The sequence below is a fragment of the Anneissia japonica genome, unplaced genomic scaffold (genome assembly GCF_011630105.1).
Source record: "Anneissia japonica isolate Jap-2015-1 unplaced genomic scaffold, ASM1163010v1 scaffold2266_len499427_cov150, whole genome shotgun sequence".
NCBI lineage: Eukaryota > Metazoa > Echinodermata > Crinoidea > Comatulida > Comatulidae > Anneissia > Anneissia japonica.
In genome coordinates, this window is record NW_022711849.1 from 306467 (window position 1) to 330276 (window position 23810).

The window sequence follows — 23810 nt, forward strand, 5'->3', positions numbered from 1 at the left end:
CATATGTACAAGTAACATTAGCACACAATTTTTCAAATAAGACCTTTTGGTATGTGTTTCACTTCCTTTGTAATTTTAATTACTTATGTAAGCGTGAAGTTGAATAGCTCAGTGGTTTAGATGCTTGCCTTCTGATCCCAGGATCCTGGGTTCAATTCCTGTCACAGCAGGAATATTTCTCACAACAAAAAACAACTCCACTCCCTAAGCCTCATAAAGAGCCTTTGCTTATAAAGCATCATTCTCATCCTGTAAGTGGTGAGTGTACAGTACTTGCTGTTGGATGTGAGGGAAATAAAAAAAAAAAAAAGAAGCTCTATTTACCTGCAGTCCTCCTAGTCCAGGAATCCCTGGGAAGCCACGTGGACCCTGAATAAAATTAATTTTTACAAAGAAATCTTTAGTAAACTTGCTGAAATGTGTTGTACAAAATAAAATAACAAAATGAAATAACTTTAGCTTCATGCTGCGAGTCTGATTTTCTGGAAATGGGAACCAATGCAATAGACTTGCAATAGGCAAAATTGCGGTCTACACTGGGCACCGCAACCCACGATGAATGCTACGTTCCCTATGATAGGAGGAATATAACCTGAAACAGGTCTTATCCCAAGATATGAAAAAACAAAAATAACACACCCACACTCATATGCTTTGGATCAAATGAAACCCTGTAGAGCTACATAAAATGGACAGAGCATTCAACCAGGGACGTTGATTAAAGTATTAAGACTTGATAATGTAGGAAGACTACCAAGAAAACTTGTTTAAACAAATATAATATTATCTTAGCATGTGACACTTTTATATTAATTTTGTTTCGTATTGTTACATCTACATTTATAGTAATTCTATAATTTTATGTACTTGAACTGTACTTACCTGTAAATGTAGATATAACAATATAAGGCGGATGAAATTGTATTGGTATATCTACACTTACAGTAATTTTATAAACCTGAACTGTACTTACCTGTGGACCTGGCAACCCTATTGGTCCTTGGTCACCCTGGAAACATAAAACATATTAAATGTCACTGTATATAATAATCAAAATATCTAGACTAATAAAAAGCAGTATGTACTTCTCGACCGAAATCAATGTTATTCAATTATTGAACATCAAAGAAATATGTAAAATGAGTTGAAATTCTATACCTTAGCACCATCTTCACCAGGTAGTCCAGGCAAACCCTATAATGAAATAGAATACAAAATTACTGTGTAATCCTCAATATTCACTCATGGTATTCCTTGATATTTACATTCTAAGAGACTAGGATGCTTTCAACCTAATCAAAGCAAGCATAGGTTACACAGAGAAAATAATATCTTTAACTATAACACATAGCCACCATGCTATCTCTGTGAATGTGGCTGTAAAATCTTGGACCCATTATCTACAACCATGCAAAAAAATCTGCTGCTTCAGGGATATGACAACCACATATTTTAAACTTGTTATACTTATTTTGGTTTTTAACATGCAGTATAAATATATAAAAAATAGTACTGTACACTAAAACTTTTATAGCAAGGTGTCTGTTGTAGACCCAAGTTGTAACTTGTTTTTGAGAGTGAGTGGTGTTGTTCAATAAAAAATGTCATGCATGATTTCACACACACCTTCAAGCTTGCTGCATACAGCTGTTCAAGGCCTTCCACTAGTAATTTGATCAAACAATTTCATCTGCCTTATTTTTATTTTTTAGTAAGCTTATCATAGCTGCATCTGTTGTAGACACTATCTTAAAATCATAGTTTATAATGCCAGACAGAAGCTATATAATTAGCTCCATAGCAGCGTTAATTGTCTATCAGTAATGATAGATTGTGTATAATACTAGGTAGATACATTATTACCTATATCCACGGGAGGAAAAAAAATTAGTGTTCTTGAAAGATTACTTACGGATGGTCCAGTAAGCCCAAGATCACCAATTGAACCTTGATCACCTTTTTCTCCTTTGGCACCCGGTAGTCCAGGTATTGGCTGAAAAAATTTAATGACAATCGTAAATGCTAAATGCATCTGACTATCATACCTCATATACATTTAGTTTACCTACAAGAATACTATGTCACTATTATTGATTTCTGTAACACTTCTAATTACTTAATCATTGAAAAAAATAAGTAAAACATATTTAATAATAATATAATTTAAATTAAAAAAAAAAAAAAATTAATATAATTATGTCATACCTCAACTACTTCGTTTTCTTTATTACCGCTTCCAGAGCCCTCAAAATCTGATGTCTGTACGATATTTAAAAAATTCAAATAACTTTTAGAATGTAGGCCAAGGCATGAGTAGGCATAAGTCTAGATAATGATGCTAGTGATGTGGAAATGAGAATAGAACTACTGTTGACTATGTATGAGGTTGTCAGAACATTTTTGGGACCGCGCAAGGCGCTGACCCCAGAGCCTCACTGCTGTTCTTGTTTTTGTTACTAAATCTTTAAAAGCGTCCAGCGTCGCCAGTTTTGAACGAATGTGCAGGAAATTTTGTACACATAAACTAGGTGATTTCCAACAAATGTTCAACGCCCTTTTTTAAGTTGGACCCCAGGGTCCCCCTACACCTAAAAAACAAAACGGGTTTCAGCGAAGGACTGTACATTACTGCCATTACTACTAATAGGGCACGTCACATGGGTGGTGCGGTCGGTTAAGGATGTGTAAGAATTTAAGGTTGTGAGTTTGAATCGCATCTTGGAATTCAATTTTTTTTTCCACTTTCAAGAAATTTTACTTTTTTCAATTTTAAGATATTTTAATTTTGTACAAATGAACATTCTAAATTATTTTTTTTTTGTACAAATAAACATCCTAATTATTAAAAAATTACTATCTTATTAGCTCTTCCAATAAACCCAATATAATATCTTGCGCTTGTACCGTATTTAAGCGTGGAGGAACGCGCGGACAAGTGTGCGGTTGATCTTGTGTGTGTGACTGATTATATTTCGTATTTCATAATATCTTCAATTTCAAAAAAATAATAAAATGCAGAAATAAGGGTCGTAAGTGCATAAAACAATCAATTTTTTTCAGGTCTTTAAAGAAATTTTCATTTGAAGACGTTAATTTCAAAGCTTAATAAATAACTTTGCAGATGCATGACTGTACGTTGATAGCTACACCAGAGGCATTTTGTGCAGTAACAGACAAGACAAGAAAAGATAATATTTTTGTAAAACATTCACATCAATCATCATAAATAATGTGTTTTCTTTCGTCAAGAAAATATGCGTAAACTTACAAATAATGGTGTCCATGTAGGTGGAATTCCAGGTGGTCCTGGGGGTCCTGGTGGCCCTGGTACCCCAGGCTGTCCAGGTAATCCACTTTCACCCTGTAGCCCAATCATGCCTTGCATACCAGTTGGGCCCATTGGGCCTGTATCTCCAGTTTCACCCTGGAACAAACAAAACATATATATTAATTGTTTGAGTATTAACGTATTATATTGGTGATCATTAATTTTACTTTTTATATATAATCTTTGTGTGTTTCTTGTATTATTTTTTATTCATTTTGCTGTGCATAACAAAATTCTCTATACACTTTGCAACAGCAAACCTAACAAATATTATAACTTACCACCATTACCATTACTGAAAAATGTAGTATGCATTCTTTAATTTATATCACGCATACTGAGGTGTTTGTGGAATGCACTATATTAGTAGATTTATTAACATTATCATAAATATATGGCAAAATAAAATCATGCTTCTACCTTGCTTCCATTCTTGCCATCAACTCCATGTAGGCCCATGTCACCCTATCAAAATATAATCAAACATACTCTTTAACTTTAATTTCTCTTATTTTTATTTATCAAAATATTCTCCATTTTTTTTTTGATGGTTAAGCGCTTAGAGGAGTCAAGAATTTTGAGCTATATCAAACTGAACATTATTACTATTATTAATACTATTATACAGCTGTTGGAAACTTACTGTAAAATTATTCTAATAAACATTTTAGTTGTTAATCATTACAACACACATATCAACATATGAAACAAATATGGAGACCACCATGAAAGTTAAATCAATTCTTGAACAAGTAGTTAATCAAAGTCTTGTCTTCAGATATCAACTGATTAGAGACTGTTTTAACAGAGCAAATTCAATTATATGGGGACTATCATAATAAAGTATGATACATCGTAATAGTGAGTTTTTATTCATTTTTATAGCTGGGTGTTAGGATGGGAAAGTATAGATGCTGGTATCATTATGCATTATGAGCAGGCTGGCCAATGCGCCATAAATTGCAGGCGAAGGATGCGATTATAGCTAGTTTCCCAGCATAGGTGCTTCTTGTTATCATTTTCAAGGTTTAGGATAGGAATTATTTCATGGCTTATATTTTTGATACGATGCACTTTAATTTACATTTGAAGTCTGACTACCAACTTCCTTTAATTGATACCAAATATTTCCTACTGGCAATTGGCTAATACATTTATTATTATTATCATGACTTATGGCAAAATACAGAGCAACTCTATATAGCTGCAAAATACATCTCATCAAATTTAGCTCTTTGAAAGATTATAAAAAATGCTTCATATGTACAGTGGTGTAACACCAAGCTCTCACAGAATATTAACCAGCAGCTTGGACAACTTCAGAGCAGATGTTGGTTTAACCCGTACCAAACTAAGACCCTACACAGCCCCATGGAGAGGGTTAGACAGGGCCTTCAATATTCTTAGTTACACCTACTGCATATGTACATTTATATTTGTATTTATATAATACTGTTACATTGAAATTATTGATGCCTTGTAAACTTATAAATGTCATTTAAATCATGTGATCGATTGTAGCGAGCTACATTTAATTTCCTTTTTTGGATAAATGAAGTTTTTTTTTCATTCTGGTTTATTATTAAAAGAACAAAATTTGACATTGCAGTGAATTGCATCAAACTAACAAAGATAAACTGAAACATACAACAACATTCAAAAAGCAAAGCACAACAATGTATTAGGTTTGTAAATATAACAATTTCTAAGATATAAATTAGAAAAATCACAATTTAAGGCAACAAGCATATGAGTAATGATATATTGAAATCGCGTCTGCGTTTAACTCACACAGACCCGACGCGTTGGGCAGCGTCGTACGACGCTGTCTGAGTTGGCCTTAACACATCAGGTAGGGCAAACATCATTTTGTGTTATTTCTCCTGACGCAATACGCCATTGGAATTTAGACAAGAATGTGACCTCACACCATTTTTTAACGTCTTGTATCAGACAGCAAACAAAATATAATATTGCTATTTAACGTAGTACATAATACAAAATTTGATTTTCAATTAAATTATGTTTATATCATATTTAAAAGCAGAAGAGATACAGACATAAACCGTATTAAAATGGAATGTGGAAGAAAGGTTTTAAAGATAAGCCACTTATTAGGGGTACAGTATGCTACTGGATGTATATATATTAATGTTCATTAATATAGATATAGAACAGTTAAGGCCCTTTCAGATAGAAGTTGCCGCAATATTGTGGTAAGCATGCCGGCATAATTACCAGTCAATACCCTTTCACACAGCGCCTTTGTTACTTGAATATTGCGGTAATCTTGCGCTTGTCTGTCTGAAAGGGTCCTATAGAATGGTGTAATATTGGCAGTTTAAATACCGCCAATTGTTTTCAATTTTAACCTTGTTTTTTTATATATACTGTATAAATGCACACGCCAGATTGATTGCCGCAATACCAAGTAGACCCTTTCAGACAGAGCAAACCAGTAACCGTTACTGCAATATTGCGGCAATATTACTAGATGCCGAGGTGGTCTAAAGTAAGCCGGCATATTGGCGTATTGACCCTTTCAGACATTATTGCAGCTGTCTGAAAGGGTTTAGTAAATGTAGAACCACATAAAGAAAATGCCAATTTCCAAATTACTTTGCTTATTATGTTAATGTATATTTTATGATGCAACTCATTTTATGATGGAGAGTCAACTTATATATTTATTATAGAGAAAATTGGTTCATGGTCAACAACTTAAGCAATTAATTTACTTCATCATGATGATTTATTTATAACAGAAGATTAATTTAATTATGATATTAACAGTTATTATTACACCATTTAATTTACCTTCTCTCCCCTTGCTCCTTGGAGTCCAGGCTCACCTTGTAGGCCGCTATCACCCTTGATAAACAAGAAAACAACTTCTTACAATTTATTTATATTTTGTTACTCTGATCACTGTTGTAACAATGCAAAAAATATGGTTACCACACTAGGCATATTTTTGCAGCTCTCTTTAATATTTATTAACAAGTAAATGTTCTTTTTTAATATTTATATGTACTGTACCTTCTGTCCTTGTGGACCAACAGGGCCTGGAGGGCCTTCAACTGTTGTGTAATTCATACCCCCTAGACCAGGTGTTCCAGGCTCGCCTCTTGGGCCAGGCGGTCCAGGGGGACCAACTGCACCAGTAGAGCCATTGAATCCACGTGGTCCCATGTCCCCTTTCGGACCCTGCTTTCCTCTTTTTCCCTATGTAACAAAAATATAAGTATATTGTTAATATACATTTTTCAATTTGTATAGTTATCTACTATCTTGAATTGGTACTACAAAAACATAAAATTCAATTTTTGTGTGAAAATTTAATTTGGATTTAGAACAAAAATGTACTTAGAACATAGACTCAAGTCAAAAAGATTTGATAAAGGATGAAGGGAATTGAAAGAAATCTTTTTCTAAAGTTCTTTCATTTTTAAATTCTATTCTATCTAAAGCCATACAATAAAATGATGAGATTGTAGTTTGCCAAGTTTTTAAAATTTAGAACATAATTTTATTAAAACATAAAAAATATAGGAAATACAAGTAAAGATTTATATGTTGTAAAAAGAATTTTAAATTAAGTAAACACAGAAAGATTTTTATTACTTTCAATGTACTCTATTTTGTTTTGACAGTGGTATTTTGAGTGTAAGATTTGCTTTACTTTATTTAATGTTTTGTTTTTGTTGTATACTTTCACAAACTCAAATAAATAATTAAAAAATAAATTATAGTCAAGTGAAGTGGCCTACTATTTAGTCACATGATCACTAAAAAATAACAGGTAGATCATATTGGATATCCCTGTTCAGGTCTGGAATCTCAGTGTAGATATTCACTCCTAAAATCCAACAGATACTATCTACCGGCTATTTTGAATGACCTGCCATCACACGATCTCCCCAGAGTGGTCATGTGACTATGTATGCACCAAGATGCTGACGCGATGACAGTGAAAGCTACTACAGGCAAATGACATTATCTTTAAAAGGAAACTTGTTTATGACTTAGATTATTATAACATATTGACATTATGTTCGTTTAGAACTCATATCCAATTAAAAAAAAGAGTTGAAACCTTTATCAATTTCTATCATTATAATTAAACCTGTTAGTGACAATCATTTAGACTGTAAATTTGTTGAATAACCTTCATGCATATTTTGAAAAGTATCAGAAATATTAATTGGACCCAATTAGATAGGTAAAAGAACAGACATGTTGGAAGCTTTTAAATTTAGTTTAGAAGGTGTTTTGAAGAATGAAATACAGTAGGCATGCATTCCTCTGGCAGTTACAATTCTTCGACAGTAAACATTTTTTCATTACAGACGGATTAATTTTACTACAGGTATCTAGTAAATCCTTGTCAAGCCACTAGGGCTCATAGAAATGGAACTCCAGTGTTTCTGTGGTGTGCAACGGATACAAGTGTAGTGCTCCCCAGCAATACACCCAGAGTAGACTGAAGACATTTAGATAAAGTGCCTTGTGTCATTACTACTTCCCTGCGCATACCAAATCTATAAGTACGTAGGAGAAAAAAAAAATACTACCCAAAATCGACTATGGCACGCCTGCCTATGTAAGTTGTATGCAAACTGTGTAATTTTTACCCTCACAGATTTTACTACTTCACCTCAAATCATGTTGTATTTGTATACTACTAAAATCTTAAGAGGTTTATAGCGCCACTATCAACTGCGCCAATTTTTGCTATTTGCGATAGCAAGAAATAAACGTAAATTGTTTACCCTACCTGAATTTCCTCCCACATTTCATCTCCAGAGCCAATATCGTATATTCCCTGTGGAAAGAAAAGGACAAAACAAATTGTATTCAATCCAAATTCTTCCCACTCGCTGTTGATTTGCCCTTCATTGAATACATTTTTTTAATGTTTTCCACTAAAAACATAATCTACTGTAATAGGCCAATAATTAAGGAAATTAAAAGAGTCTGTTAGTATGATTAAACAAAGCAACTTGCAATCAAATAATTATAAATTAAAGACAAAAATTAATATAGAATGGAAAGTAAGTAACAATTTCTTTTTTAATTAATATAATTGCAACATAATAAAAATATATAAAAATGATAATTTTGACAACAATTATAATTAAAATTCTGGTAAATATTATTAATTAAAAATACAAAAATAATTAATACCAACAATGCCACCATAGTGACAATAAAATCCAAGCTTTTATGCTTTTGACAATAATAAATGTATGTACTATATAAATAAAAATGGAATCAAGGATAAAAAAAATCTTATCAAATTATGAAGAGTAGTTAGCATACAATCAAAAATTTGGGTTAAACAGTAACATGAAAAACCGTGGGAAGAAGCAAGCTTTACAGATTCTGTCCTTGACGTACAAACAGATGCAAGCTAGACGGCTGTTCCGTTGCAAAACAATGTAACTTGAATTTTTGCACTTTTCAAGAATAATAGTGAGCAAGTGTGCAACTTGGCAACTGATTGTCATACCCTTCTAAAATATTGCTGGACCATATATCTAGAGAAAATATGATTATATGTAATACTTCAATTACAACCATTGGTGTATTGCAAAGTTATTAACGATATTTACAGATAGATTTTTTTACCTTGGAAACATTAAGGCGCAGTATTGCCTCAAGTGTGACATATTTTTTTGAATTTATCCCGTCTAAGTCAATCATAATGCATTATCTAGCTTGTACATACGCCATTGTTAGGATTTGTGGATATGAAAACACCATCTTATCTTCATCATAGACACGTTGTTTTTCCCTGTAATCTTGCAGTTGTGTTGTTTTACCACAGAAAATTACTAGATTTTAATTTTTATGCTTAAAGATATTTGGTGCTATCTCCAAAAACAACTCATTGTTGAGACCTGAAATTTTCACAGGTAATTCAAGAGTACCAAATATACTCTAAAACCAGAAATTGAAAATTGCAAGTGAAGTGCTGCGAAGTACAACTGCATAAATGTTCTTCGAACAAAATTATTTATGCAAGTCAAGTGAAAATAATGAATAATAAAACTATAACAAATAATATGAGACACGACCCATTGTCTATATTAGAACACTTCTCATTGAGTAACAAAGTCGTAATTTTTAATTTTTGTCAAAAAGTGTCTATAGTGTGGTGAATTATGGTTTAGGTTTTTTTTAATAAAGTTTTAAAAATTTCTATGTATGTGGAAAATGTAGTTGATTACCAAAGGTTACAATTTTTATTTTGAAGACTGCATGGTCTAGGAAGAGTACATTTTTTTATGGGGAAAATTTCCAAGGGCGGGTTTTCTAGGGGTGAGTTGACTGCGTGCCAGCGTGTTATTTGATCACAAGTGCGAGACATATCACAAGTGTGAACCAGCGAGCCATGACGTCACGACAATAGATAGAGACGTTAACCAGTTGTGCGAGGTATCGGCTGAGATTTGTGGAGTACAATTCAAAAAACAACTATAGGTCTAATAATGAATTATTGTGATGTTAAATAGACAATGTTAGCTATTAAAGAGCGACGTTGTTTTTCATTGGGACCTTCGTCCCTTCAAGGCTAGGCCTATACCATCCTAGCTAGTCTAGGCCTAGAGTAGGATAAGGCTAGCACGACATGCGGACGTTGGTACGAGTAGGTTAGTCTACAAACGTCGCCTGAAGTAATTGCTTTTACCCGGCAGAACGAAAGAAGGAAACTCCGCATTTCAGTCGTCTTAGCCACTCGTTTTTTGACAATGACCTTTCAGAGGTCAAATTGCTGTCAAGAATATAAATTGGCTGCTTCACAGCAATAATATTACTGTATCTCAAAACCAACAAAAATGCGAGTTGCGTTGTTTTGCCTCGGGACAGCCGTAGAGGCTGAACAAAAAAAGGGAATATTTAAGGTAACAAACATATACATAATGGTAACTAAAAATCTGTAAAGGTGTCATTGTGTTTATTCGTCACTCACCAGGCCCCTTTCTCCTTTTGCTCCATCCTCTCCATCTTCTCCATCCTCACCTGGTATACCTGCTTCACCTTTTTGACCTTTCATGCCAAATCCTGTGTCACCCTACACATTAAAAGAAGACTATATTAGTTTGCTGGCCCATTGCTGGAGTGTTGCTTTTAATGTTGGGAAGTTGCTTATAATTGTAGAGAGTGTAGCTTCTAATGCTGTGAGTGTTGCCAGAGAGAGTTGCTTCTAATGCAGGGAACGTTGATTTTAAATAGGAAGTGGGCTTCTAATGCTGCAAGTGTTGCTTAAGTGTGCGTTCTAATGCTATGAGTATGGCCAGGGAGTGTGTTGCTTCTAATGCAAGGAATGTTGTTTATTGCAGGGAGTGTGCCTTCTATTGCTGAAAGTGTTGCCAGAGAGTGTTGCTTATAATACTGGGAGGGTTGATTATATGCAGGTAGTACTGCTTAATGTGGAGGGAGTGTTGCTTCTAATGCAGAGAGTGTTTCCTCTAATTCAAGGGTGTTGCCTTTAATACTGGAATGTTGCTACTAATAATGGGTAGTTGCTAAAATGTTGGGACATTGCTCCTTCATTTAAAACACTAAATATTGCCCAGTCGTTGTTGGACACACTTCTTTGCCTTTTGGTCTGGGCGAGATCTGTAATGGTGCAGGTATCCTCAACTACACTGCTTATATGTTGGGAGAATTGCTTCTAGTGCAGAGAGTATTGCTTGTGTTGCTACAAATGTTGGTATGTTGCTTTAAATGTTGAGATATATTTCTTCAGGTGTTGTGAGTGTTAATTATAAATTTGGAGAGTTGCTTCTCATGCTGGGAATATTGCTTCTAATGCTGAGAGTGTTACTACTAATGATGATGGGATGTGGCTTATAACATTTTGATTTTGCTTCTAATGCAGTGAGTATTGCTTCTAATGCTGGGGAATTGGTACTTTGGGATGTTGCTTTTAATGTAGAGACTTATTTCTTCTAGTGAAAGGAGTGTTAATCAGAATTCTGAAAGAGCTGCTTCTAATGCATGCATGCCAGGAATATAGCTTCTAATGTTAGGGTGTTCTTATGGGATGTTGCTGATGATGAAATGTTGCTTTCAATATAGAGAATGCTGCTTTTAATGTTGGAGTAATGCTTCTAATGATGGGACACTGCTTTTAATGCTAGGATACTAATACTCTGGGTGTTGTTGGAGGTGGAACTATGACACCTGTGAGTTAATTGTGGTTACCAAATCCACCAGGCAGTAACTCATCCTCTCTCAACTAAAAATACTACTGCCTGAATCTTACCTTTTGTCCTGGTTCACCCTTTTCTCCTTGAATTCCCTGAATTCCCTGCGGACCCGGCATCCCATGTTCACCCTAGAAAATATGACATTATGAAATAATTTAATCTTTTCGGTTTGTAGTACAAAGAGTTGTTTGTAATAAGCTAGCACAATATACCTGTATAGTTGTAAGAACTTGCTGCACCTAGTTCCCTGGCTTATGATTGACCAAAATTTGAATAGAGGGCGGTTTACAAATTTATTTCTAAACTATGTGATTGGTCATAACTTGCAGAAGTGGCGACAAGCTACATAACTTGTTTGTCAATGAACTATTCTCAAATTTTTATTTCAGAATCAAGATTGTCCATATTACAGTACATAATAATATAATGACAAAGGATAAAAAATGGAACAATTTAAAAACCTACCACCACTAAATAGCTTTAAAAAAATGTAGCTATCATATAGGTCTAGGAAACAATCAGTTAAGCGCGAAAATGTACCACAACTCAACAGTAAAGCACATTATTCCCTGTATGCCAGATTAATTATATTTAATGCCGTTAACAACTTTCATCAAAATGACGTTACAACACATTTTAATCATTTTTATTTTTGCCTGATAATTTGTTTCGTGGCGTAAATTTAATAGGAAAGCTTCAGTAATAAACAATGTCTCCACACTGCGTATTGCAGCTCTGAGTCGCGTTTCAAACGAGAGATACAGGTTGTTTTTGTGAATTCTGCCTATTTCACCTACATAACCAACAAATCACCATGTTCCATTTCTGTTATTCAATCTGCTTCACCAATTCTCCCCAGAGGGCACACTCTAAGAACAGGGCATCCAAACAGTATACATTTTAGTTATTTCAACCTGCATACTAATTTTCAAAACATATAAAACTGCTACTAAGGGGTTAAAAGGGCAAAAAAAAATGCAATGATTCAACAAAGTATACTTACTGGTATTCCTCCAGAGCCTTCCTGTCCTTGGTCCCCCTAAAAAAAATAAAGCAAACAAAAATTGTTTATATCAAATGATAGATTCTTCGATGATTGATTCTAAATGTGACCAATTACATATACACATAAATCACAGTTGTAGAGCTCTTTTAAAAATGTATTGTCCCTTAAAAATGAGAAAAAAATTATAAAAAATAACTTTGAAATTAACTTGCTAATTTTTCTGTGGTCCCAAATTAGCAAATGTCTTATTATTATTTTAATTAGAGACCACAGCTGCTAAAAACCATAAAAAAACAAAATCCCTGGTCCCAAAATTGGTCTTTAATTGGAGGGAGATATGTGACGACGACGACGACGACAACAATAATCATAAATTAAAATAATGATAATAATAATAATAATAATAATAATAATAATAATAATTTCACTAAATCAGACTTCAGGGGAATATTTTTTTTGTGTTATTTTCCCCTTAGGCAGGTTTTAGTAATAATAATTATAACACCAATAATAATAATAAGATATACAGTATATAGCGCCAAATTTATCAAAGCTTTAAAAGAATTGAGAACACAAGGCCTACTCTAGATGCATTAGGGTAATAAAAATATAAATGTTCTGGTTTTTATATGCGAAAAAAGTACAAATCCCTTTAAGTGCTGGTAAATCAAGATGGCCTGCTGGTAACTTTCATTGTGTTTAATCTAGGCTGAAGAAGTTATTTTCCCCTTAGGCAGGTTTCAGTAATAATAATAAAAATAACACCAATAATAACAATAAGATATACAGTATATAGCGCCAAATTTATCAAAGCTTTTAAAGAATTGAGAACACAAGGCCTACTCTAGATGCATTAGGGTAATAAAAATATAAATGTTCTGGTTTTTATGTGCGAAAAAAGTACAAATCCCGTTAAGTGCTGGTACATCAAGATGGCCTGCTGGTAACTTTCATTGTGTTTAATCTAGGCTGCAGATGTTTAAATGCTGGTTTTAGATTAGAATAGATAGAATAATATAGGTTCAGCATGATTCAATACAAGGTAAAGTGGAAACAGTTCAAAGACATTAAACTCAGCAGGCACACTACAGATGGAATAGAATTAACATACACAACAGTCACACTTGATTTAATTTGGTGTCTACTATTTGTTTTGAATTTATGCAATTTAGCCATTTCATGTAAACTCAGCAGGGCAAAATTTCCTTTTATATACTGTTTATCTAGAGATTAGTCATCAAAATTGGTTTTACAAGGTTAAAATTAAGATGCTAAAAAGGGACCTAATAAACAGATGGCTCAATTTAAGAATTTCATAATTTATGATTTCATAATAATGTTTATATTGAAGATAAAAAGGAGTTCTGATATTCGTAATACTAAATTCTTTAAAGTATTCTAAAGAACACTTGTATAATCCCAGAGAAAAGTGATGATGATAATGATCTAAACAATGATTGTGATAATTATGATAACAATGGTGATGATACTGGTGACAATGATATGATGATAAAAATAGTAATAATTTTAATAATATTAATAATAATTACAAAAAATAATAATAGATCTACTAATATAGTACATTCCATAAAAAGTTACTAAACCATGAAATGTTTTGTATTTGTGATGAATGTAATAGTGCTTGAAGTAGAAAGGGAAGTTTTCATGAGAAACAACATTATTGATATGTTACAGATATTCCCACCAGTAATTAAAAACAGTGTATATGGTGTATATTTTATTGCTAACAGTTGACACAGGTTCTAGCATTCGAAAACACTTGGAATAACTCAGTAATAAATTTAAAAAAAATCTACTTTCTTAATTGAATTTCCTTTCTATAGGCGGCAGTATTAATTTTCATTCCATGCGGGGATTTGAGATTATGAACTTAAGAGGATTTGTGGATGTTAACCATTGAAAGCAAAATTTAATTGTTTCTAAATCTACCATAATATTATCATGTTTGCAATTGTAGAACCATTTATGTAAATGAAACTAGATATAATACCATATAATTGAAACTAAATTTAATTGATTAATTTAACATTAGTATTAATCTTTCCACTATAGTTAGTTTATACTAATGTTGTTATCTTGATTTATAAATTATTTCATTTTATATTTACAATACATTATATTGAAAAGTTTACGAATTTGATATTTCATTCAGGAATTTCAAATGATACAGAAATATCTAATAAGATATTGTAAATTACAAAAATTTTATCAATTATTATAATATTTTAAGCATTAAAATTATGTAACCAAATGAGGGCATTTTAGTTCAGTTGGCAGATAACACCATTAAGCTGGTACAGAATCCCATAGCAGACCATGTTGTCTTCGACTTAGGTTGGATTCGGACGTAAACTCAATTACATGGGTAATCTACTAATAACCTCGGGGCTAAATGTGACGGTCGTTCGGACGAGTAAAATAACAATCCATTTACCCATTAATTTGACGGAAGTTACGTATTTTACAAGCTTCTGCAAGGTCAGAATTCTGAATAGTTCGTGGCCTGAGTGACGACTCCGTGTCAAATTAGCAATGCTTTCGCGGCAATTTCAATACTTCATACACGAATTTACGCTATTTCTGCTTACTTTTTATACAATTTACTCATTTCCTTGCGTTTATCCTTACAAATTGACGCCGAATTATGATTAACCCAGCCGACCTAACTATCCTGACAACTTTTATATGCTTCTCGACGACGGATTTGATCTAAACCAAGCTTTTCGACGAAGGAAGTACAGCAACGACGAAGACAACGACCAGCGTGGAAAGAATTAAAGCTTTGGCAACAACGCTAAGAATCACGCAGCGCGGTCGCGAGCTTCTTTTTGTCCAGTGCACTCTGACCCGGCGTTGTTTACAAATCTGAAGGGTCAACTTGTGACCTGGGCCTTGTTACGAGTGATTAATTACGCCTTGAGGCAAGGTGTAATTGAAATATCCAGTAAAAAAGGTGGGTTTTTGGGCAAGATGTTTTTCGAATTCTCTATACCCAGGGGCATTATTTAATTGCCGCACGCGACCGCTCAGCTGGTGGTACCCAGTTAAATTTTACTCGTCCGAATCGGCCCTTACTTACCAAGCAATCAATCATTTAATCAATCAATTAATCAAGCCATCAATCTATCAGTCCATCCCTTCATCAATCAATCTTATTAACACTCTGACGCCAAGGTGTTTGAAAAAATAGTATCAGCCACCGCTAGACTTTTTAGCATATTTTAAGACTTTTCTGAAACTTGTTGATAGTGTGTATGTGATCAGATTGATATGTAGTGAATACTACAATAACTAAAACATCTTTAATAGCTTTACATTGTTACTAAACACTTTATTCTAATCACAATCTGTGACCCGTAACAGTAAAATGAAAATGACACTTTTGGAGATTTACGCAATTTCACACAACGAAGCTGAGATAATCGCGATTTCGTGAAAGTAAAGCAATACTGCTCTACGCTAATGTAAACAAACAGATATTGAAATATCTACGGTCCAGACTGAATATAGTGTTCAAATTGTTAGTACATGTCGGTAATTACCCCATCTAACAGATTCCGTAAAAAAAACCTGAAACACGGAGATCTCCATGTTTGGCGGTCAAGATTTGCGTTACCAAACACAGAATTCTCTGTGTTTGGCATGCAGAGTGTTAATCAACTTTATTATGCTATAAGTTCGGTCTAATTGTGTATTGTATTGTATTTATCACTGATATAATAATTATGCTATAGGGATTACTGTACCAGTAAGGTCTTAGCATTTCATGCAAAATAAGATGGAAATAAATTTATAAAATATTATTATTATTATGATTCATAAATTTTATTTGATGATTTTATGTACTGCAATGCGCCTATGAGCTAATGTTTTGTGTATATACGGTGAAATACAAATGCTTTTATTAAATTATTATATTATCATTATTATTATTATTATTATTGTTACTGTTAATATTAATAATGGTCACTGATATTATAATTATGCTATAGGTACTATTACAGTACTGAACCCATAATAGTAATGATGTAACAGATGAGATCCAAAGTACACTGTACTTTCTATTTTGTTATTTTGTAGGTAATAATCGTCCAAAATCATTAGCTCTAGATAGATGGACCACCCACCTCAAAATGAAGCACCTGTGCTTTTGAAGTACCTAACTTATATGTGTAAAGTAACAAATTAAGACCAACAGATAATGGCTAGTGCAATACCACTTCAGAGTTGGAAATTTGAGTAGTACAGGCTTAAAAAAACAGCTGCAAAAGAAAGTGATATACAGATTCAGGAAATAAACAAATTCTTATGAAATCATCCATTTTCTAAGTGTGTATATATATATATATGTATATGTTTATATGTATACTCTATGTATATGTATATATAAATAAAATCATGCTACAAAAAAAACTGTATACTTATCATTATTATTATTTTAATATTTTATTTATCATATTGACCTTGTAATTAATTTACTTTATAGAAGAATAACATATGTTTTCATTGTGTGAAAAAATAAACTTGAAACATGGTAAGAGAGGGGGTTAACAATGTATGTACTCTGTTATAAACATTTAAAAAAAAATAAAAAAAATGCTCTTTTAGGAGATGGGAGCAACATAAAAAAAGCTATGTTTTCCACTCTCCTCAAAATTATGAAAAAAAATGGATGATCCCTAAGTTGAATAATATATTTCTTCCTTTATCATCTTAGTCGTCATGGAGAAAAATCTCTTACTTAGGTCTCCTGGATATGTGTAAGATTAAATAATATTATTAATATTATTATTATATTATATTATTATTACTCTATACTTATATTTATCATTATATTAAAATTCATTACATTAATAACACAATTCATAATATTAAAATATATTCATTTCATTTATTTTATGTACATTGCAATTATGATTGTCATTACTCATCTTGTTTCATTTACTTCTTTATTTTAATGATTGCAATAAAGATATCATATATTATATTATTATAAAGATTATTTAGCACAATTCTTACTATTATTGTCAATATGATGAGTACCTAATCATCTGCGGCAGGGAAAATGTGAAACCTGCTCCTTTGTTTGCGCCACCTAGGTAGGGGACTGGAATTGCACCAGGGCAGAGGCGGATGGTTGACCCTTTGAGACTTGGCGCTATTTGCCACCACACCTTATTATACTGTTAAGTCATCGTGCCTTTTGTTTTATAATTTTATGTAAAGCGCATAGGGGCACTGTGCAATATGCACTATATAAATGTAAATTATTATTACTATTATTATTATTATTATTATTATTATTAGCTGTTAAGCAAAAATTTTGTAAACTTCACAGTTACAAACTTCTTAACTTACCAACATTAATTCATACTTGACAAAGGAATCTTCTATACAGTTAGATAATTCTATTATATAATTATTTGTATTATCATTATTAGTAGAATTAATATATTCTTATTCTTATTATTACCACGATTATTCTTTTATGGACATAGTCGCCCAGCTACTTACTTTGTCACCTTTCGGTCCCCGTACTTGTTCAGGATCAAACGTGGGGACAACACCGGGAGGACCTTGTACACCAATACCAGCATCTCCCTGTGTGTTTAAAAGGAAGAACAATTTTATGTCAGAAAAAGAACAATGTATTTAAAACATCTGATTTTTATTATCATTTGGAAAAACCACACTTAATTCTTCATTGTAAGTTATATTTTCATTTTATTTTGTTTTGTATGAAATTTAAGTTTTTGTTATCGGACCCACAGGAAGAACATTGATTGGGTATCGAGAAAAAAGAAAAATTCCTAACTTAATCTAACTAACACATTTATGTTTTTTTTTAGAGAGAGCAGCTTAGCTCAGTTGGCTAATCTGGTGGTAGCCACTGTGTGTGCACTGAACCGTGAAGATCTCTAGGTCACCAGTTCAATTCCATTGCTACCTCTCCTTGTGTTTCAGCTGGAGGTCCGAAATACAAGTTACAATAGCGCACCGTCTTTCGGATGAGACGTTTAAAGCCGTTGGTCCCGTATGCAATTATAGCCCATGTGCATGTTAAAGAACACAATACACTCTTCGGAAAAGAGTAGGGGATTGTCTCCCAGTGTACTGCCCAATCACCACTAGAAGGACCCCACTGGTCGGAAATAAGTCTTCTTTTAGACTTTCATGGGCTATCCTTTGTGTTTACACCGAATAAATTCAACCAATTAGTCAGTGTCCTGTATGTGCCAGAACAATTTTAAGCTACAAAGATCCAAGTTAAAGAATAACACAATACAGCTGATTTTATTATAAGAAAATGAAAAATGCATGGAATTTGGCTTTGGCAATCTATATATTAGTATAAAGAGGCGTTGTTCCAGGAGAAAATATTCACAAGATTTGAGATCCAACAGGTGAAGAGATGATTTGCTACTCTGTTTCAGCAATTTCTGAAAGGCACCTGCTGATTTTTGTTCTAAGCTTCTGACAAGAGCTCAAGTTCAACACATCATCCAAGATTATCTTATTTCACTCCAATTATCTATTCATTTCTTCATCTGTCACAAAATTCAGTATTTTCCTGTCAAACAGCAATTTCCTTATTATATAATAATAGTAAAAGTAATAAAAATTTTAATCAATAGTTTAATCTCATTAATAATATCATCAATCAATTATTAATATAATCATTTTTGGATTATTGATTAATATTATTACTTTATTTTATTAATAATAATACCGTATAAATATTATTATTTTATCAAATTATGAAAATTTATCTATATTAAATTATTAACATATAATAAAAAACCTTTTAAAAACAGATGTTTTAAATGAAAGACTTCAGTGATGTTGATTTTTCCCATTTTACTTGCCAAATTCAGGCATCTAGTAATATTTTGCTTCTGGATTTAATAATGTACTTTCTTCTTTTGTTCTATTTCTAACAAATTATTTTTTATATATATATACCGGTTCATATATATATTTTCATTGAATTGTGATTTATATTTAACAAAGCCAGAATGCAGTATGGCACTCCAAAAATACCTTAGATGGAAAGACTAATCCAAATTAACTTGTACATCATCATCATGTACAAATAAACCATCTGCCTGCTGGCTATAAATAACAGTGAGATTTGTTTACAGAGTAATCAAGCATTTGATGTAACATTGCAGGGTATGATGAAAGACTTCTTGCAGATTTTACTAAGAGTAGATATCCAAAAACCAAGACTATCAAATTTTATTTGACAAAAGCATGTGAATGCCTAATATAGTCATAATGACGTGCATGGGCGGATCCAGGATTTCAAAGAGGGGGTTCAGAAAGTTCCCAAAAAACTAAAAAAGAAAGGGGGTTCGGCCCCCGGGATAATTTTGATTCCTAGACGGCCGGAAATTAGCTTTCCCGACTTCTGAGGTGTCTTTTAATGACCTTTTTAAGTTCTTCAAAATTCAAGGTTTTCCCTCTCTTGAAAAAGGTCAGGCAATCTTATCTCATTCTTAGGCCTACATAGAGAAAAAAAAAAGACATATGCAATACAGACCTGTTAACCCGTACGCATTCACCGTAAGTCTTAAGTATTCCAATCAAATCTTACGGTCTTATGCAAACACCGACAAAACATACGCTTATCCTAAAACTTGAGTAAATTTTGTTTCTTTTTCAATTTGTAATGAATTTTACTATAACTAACATCTATAATCATATAACATTCTACATTCATGTTTCAATAACTATTGTATCTGAGATCATTATGAACTCACTAATATCGATTAGATATGCCATTTAAGCCAAAGCGACGCCGACCGGAAGGCCTTGGCGACCCCCTGGCCCCCCAGCCACGGTTCGTGCATTCGGCACTCATGATCTGTCACCCGATATTACTCTTTGAAATTTCTCAAGGTTGACAGGTATGCCAATATATTATTATATTCCAACAATATTGAGTAGTAGTTGGATACGTAGTCTTTCCTCCATGGATCGATAGGCCTGAAAAACGCACTTTTGTATATAAATTATTACGACATTGAACCAAAAACAGTGTTGTTAAATTTATTTGATTGAAGGCTAGTTGAGCTATTAGCCTAATTTGTCTACCAACCTATGTCTAGGTAGGTTAGCATGCCTTTTGTAAGCCAGGACCCATTAGTATTTTGTTACGTTTCTTCACAGAGGGGGGTTCATCTGAACCCCTTGATCCCCCTGGATCTGCCACTCACATCAGGACCATGTATAGGTATACATCATGACCATATATTGGTATACAACAGTATTTTTATCAGATAAAATTTGTTAGCCTGGACAGGGCCTTTAAAGGATACACATTGACTGTTTAACCTGTACATATGGTATGTCAATCAGGGAGATAAGCTACACTTTGGGAAATGTATAGCATGTCTAAATCGACTGAGCAAATATAAAAGATGACCACTATTTTAATAGTAGAATTGTTTTCCAAAGTTGGATGCAAGGGAGGCCTAGCTGACCACCAAACAGCCCAAAGTTTTGAAAATAAAAGAAGGGGAAAACTGCATTAAAATTTTGAGTGCCATTTCCAGCCATCTAGTAGTAGTGGTGCCATAGGCATAGTTTTGTACCTCAGCCCCAACAATGGTGCTGCTGAGGTGGTCTGGACTATGTAAAAAATTCCCTTCTTTCTCTCTATTTCAAATTTCTGGATCCGCCAACGTCTTCTTATAATTGGTGATCCGCTACACTAGCGGATCACCTATTGTTATTGTACAGAATCATCTTTTTTTTTTTATTCTTCTTTCTTTCTCCCCTTTTCGGTTCGCACGATATCTCAAAAAATGCCACGAGTTACGCACAATCGCTGTCAGCGAACATTTGGCTTGAACTGGAATAGACATGGTAAGCTTTTTAACGCGCTCAGTCATGCGTGACGTCATCTACGCGCGATTTTGCGTTTTTACATTATCGATCATATCAGCCTAACTTCGGGTTAATGTTGAATGTACTGTACCCTAATTTTACGCGTGCGCATCATAGCGCGCGCGCAAGCGTGCGTCAAAATTTCTAAATGCTCGAAATTACTTTTTAACTACATTAGAGCACGTTTCAGGCCATTTTGAGCATTTCAATTTTCCACTACGCGCGGGCATTTTTACGCGCGCAGCACGTACGAAAGCTAGACACTATGTTTTTTCATATAATTTGGGTTCCTGACATTGTTTTCACAAACTTCCATTCTTTTCGGTCATCTTTTGGCCAATAGCAATACCGTACGTGCGCATCAAACATAGGTATCTTTGCGCGTATTTGTGCCGCTATACAGTGAAATTATGCTAAAATCAGGCCTATATTTAATCAGTTATAGCTCCTTAGGTTGAAAGGTGACCCCCCATTTTCATTACATATTCTGAAAGCACATAAGTGGTAAATATGATTTTATAGATCATAATGGCTGATCGGACATTGTGACGTCATCATATTGGCATCTGAATTCAAAGAAAGTGATTTATAGCTATGACGTCATTTTTGAAAATGCGCATTTGAGCGTATCTCGGTTATCCTTGATCGATCGTCTTCCAACTTTCAGTATGTTATAGCTGAGACAATTCTCTTTCATATATTTGACTTCTTTTTACATTTTAATGACGTCATCATGGTCAAAAAAATTGTTATTTCTGACCCCCACATCTTTCTTTCATCTAAAAGTTGATGAGCCCATATCATCTTAACTATTCATCATTTCTGAATCATATTTAAGTGAGCATAATCTTCATGTCAAGGTTGAATGTCAGGTACCTTAATTTTCCGTTTGCGCGACTTAACGTGCGCGTACGCGTGAGTCAACATTTATATATACATAAAACCATGAATTATTTATTCAGTTATAGCTCCTTAGGATGAAAGGTGACCCCCAATTTTTATTACATAATCTGAAAGCACATGAGTTGTAGATACGATTTTTTACTTCATAATGGCTGATCGGACATTGTGACGTCATCATATTGCCATTTGAATTAAAAAACTGAATTTTTATTTATGATGCCATTATGTTTATACTTGTTTGAATGTATGTCGCTTTTTCTTGATTGATTGTCTCCCACCTGTGAGTATGTTATAGCTAGATCAATTCACTTTCGGACGTGTCCCTTTATTTTTTATTTTGATGTCGTCATCATGGTCAAAAAGAATGCTTTTTTTGGAGCCTTCTCATCTTTCTTTCTGAAAAGATGTAAACACATTGAAAATAGAGGGCGGCAGACTGTATTTCAACACTATCAGACCGATAGTTCGTATACTGTAAAGTGCAAAATTCGTGTGGCATTACCAACCAACAGGGGGTTTTAAATTAAACTTGACAAGGTTTAATTTCGTGTGCTATTACTGTACACGCACACATGGTAACGTGCGTGTCTGTTAACATTAGAAAATTCTCCATATTACTATTCAGATAGTTTAAAGAACGTTTCGGGTCATTTTCAGCATTTCAAAACTTTCCATAATTTACCCGCCGTACGTTCATTTCCACGCACACAGCACATATTAAAGCTGGAAATCACGTTTCGTTACATACTTTGTGTTCCTGACACATTATTCATATCAGGAGTCACTCTTTGTGCTATTACCGTGCTCACGGGCGTCAAGACGTACGTGTACACATGCGGAAATCTTTTAAAATACTCAAAATTATTCTGTTTAAAAAAAAAATAATTACAGCATATTTTAGCATATTATGACACTTTTCAATAAGCACCGCGTGATCCTAATGAGGGTCAAAGTGCGGCGGATCACCTAACTCGTCCTCAGTGACGAGTTCAAATCTAGTTTTTATTATATTTGTACCACTGGTACACAGTAGCAAGTGCTCAGGCTTCCCAACAATAGGTTGAGTTCAGTATAACTGTTAACTGTGCATTTCCTATCCCAAAAGATTATAGAAATACATCATAGTTCTGTGTTTGATTTGGAGGGGGAGGGGGGAAGGGGAACCAGCACAATAAAGCTATTTTCTATACAATAAATGTTGTACCCATTCATAGGCTTAGCCAGCGAGTCACCGTGACAGCTTGGCCTAATCAGCTCGGTCTAACCCAATTGGGCCTGGTCTACCTTTAGCAATGGTGTCCCACACTTATCAGCACATGCAGGAAAAAACATCCCGCCTAACTGACTAATTTGCACACCAAATTTGCCTGAAGATTAATCACAAGAAAACAGAAGTAATGACACTTAATGTTCAAAACCCACCAAGCATAGGGGCACATGG

At 33.6% G+C, this 23810-nt stretch overlaps 1 protein-coding gene across 1 annotated transcript in view; it reads right to left on the reverse strand.

Annotated features, from left to right (window-relative positions):
* LOC117107604 (collagen alpha-1(I) chain-like) overlaps positions 1 to 23810 on the reverse strand; it is a 124761-nt gene that overhangs the window by 42367 nt on the left and 58584 nt on the right. Inside the window, exons 9-22 of the mRNA XM_033249307.1 lie at positions 18089 to 18175; positions 12551 to 12586; positions 11604 to 11675; positions 10305 to 10406; positions 8106 to 8153; positions 6368 to 6553; positions 6146 to 6199; positions 3749 to 3793; positions 3269 to 3424; positions 2206 to 2259; positions 1913 to 1993; positions 1159 to 1194; positions 974 to 1009; positions 325 to 369 (exon numbers count right to left, since the gene is read on the reverse strand). Of these exons, the coding sequence (XP_033105198.1) occupies positions 325 to 369; positions 974 to 1009; positions 1159 to 1194; positions 1913 to 1993; positions 2206 to 2259; positions 3269 to 3424; positions 3749 to 3793; positions 6146 to 6199; positions 6368 to 6553; positions 8106 to 8153; positions 10305 to 10406; positions 11604 to 11675; positions 12551 to 12586; positions 18089 to 18175 (1038 nt within the window). The remainder of the gene's footprint in view (positions 1 to 324; positions 370 to 973; positions 1010 to 1158; positions 1195 to 1912; positions 1994 to 2205; positions 2260 to 3268; positions 3425 to 3748; positions 3794 to 6145; positions 6200 to 6367; positions 6554 to 8105; positions 8154 to 10304; positions 10407 to 11603; positions 11676 to 12550; positions 12587 to 18088; positions 18176 to 23810) is intronic.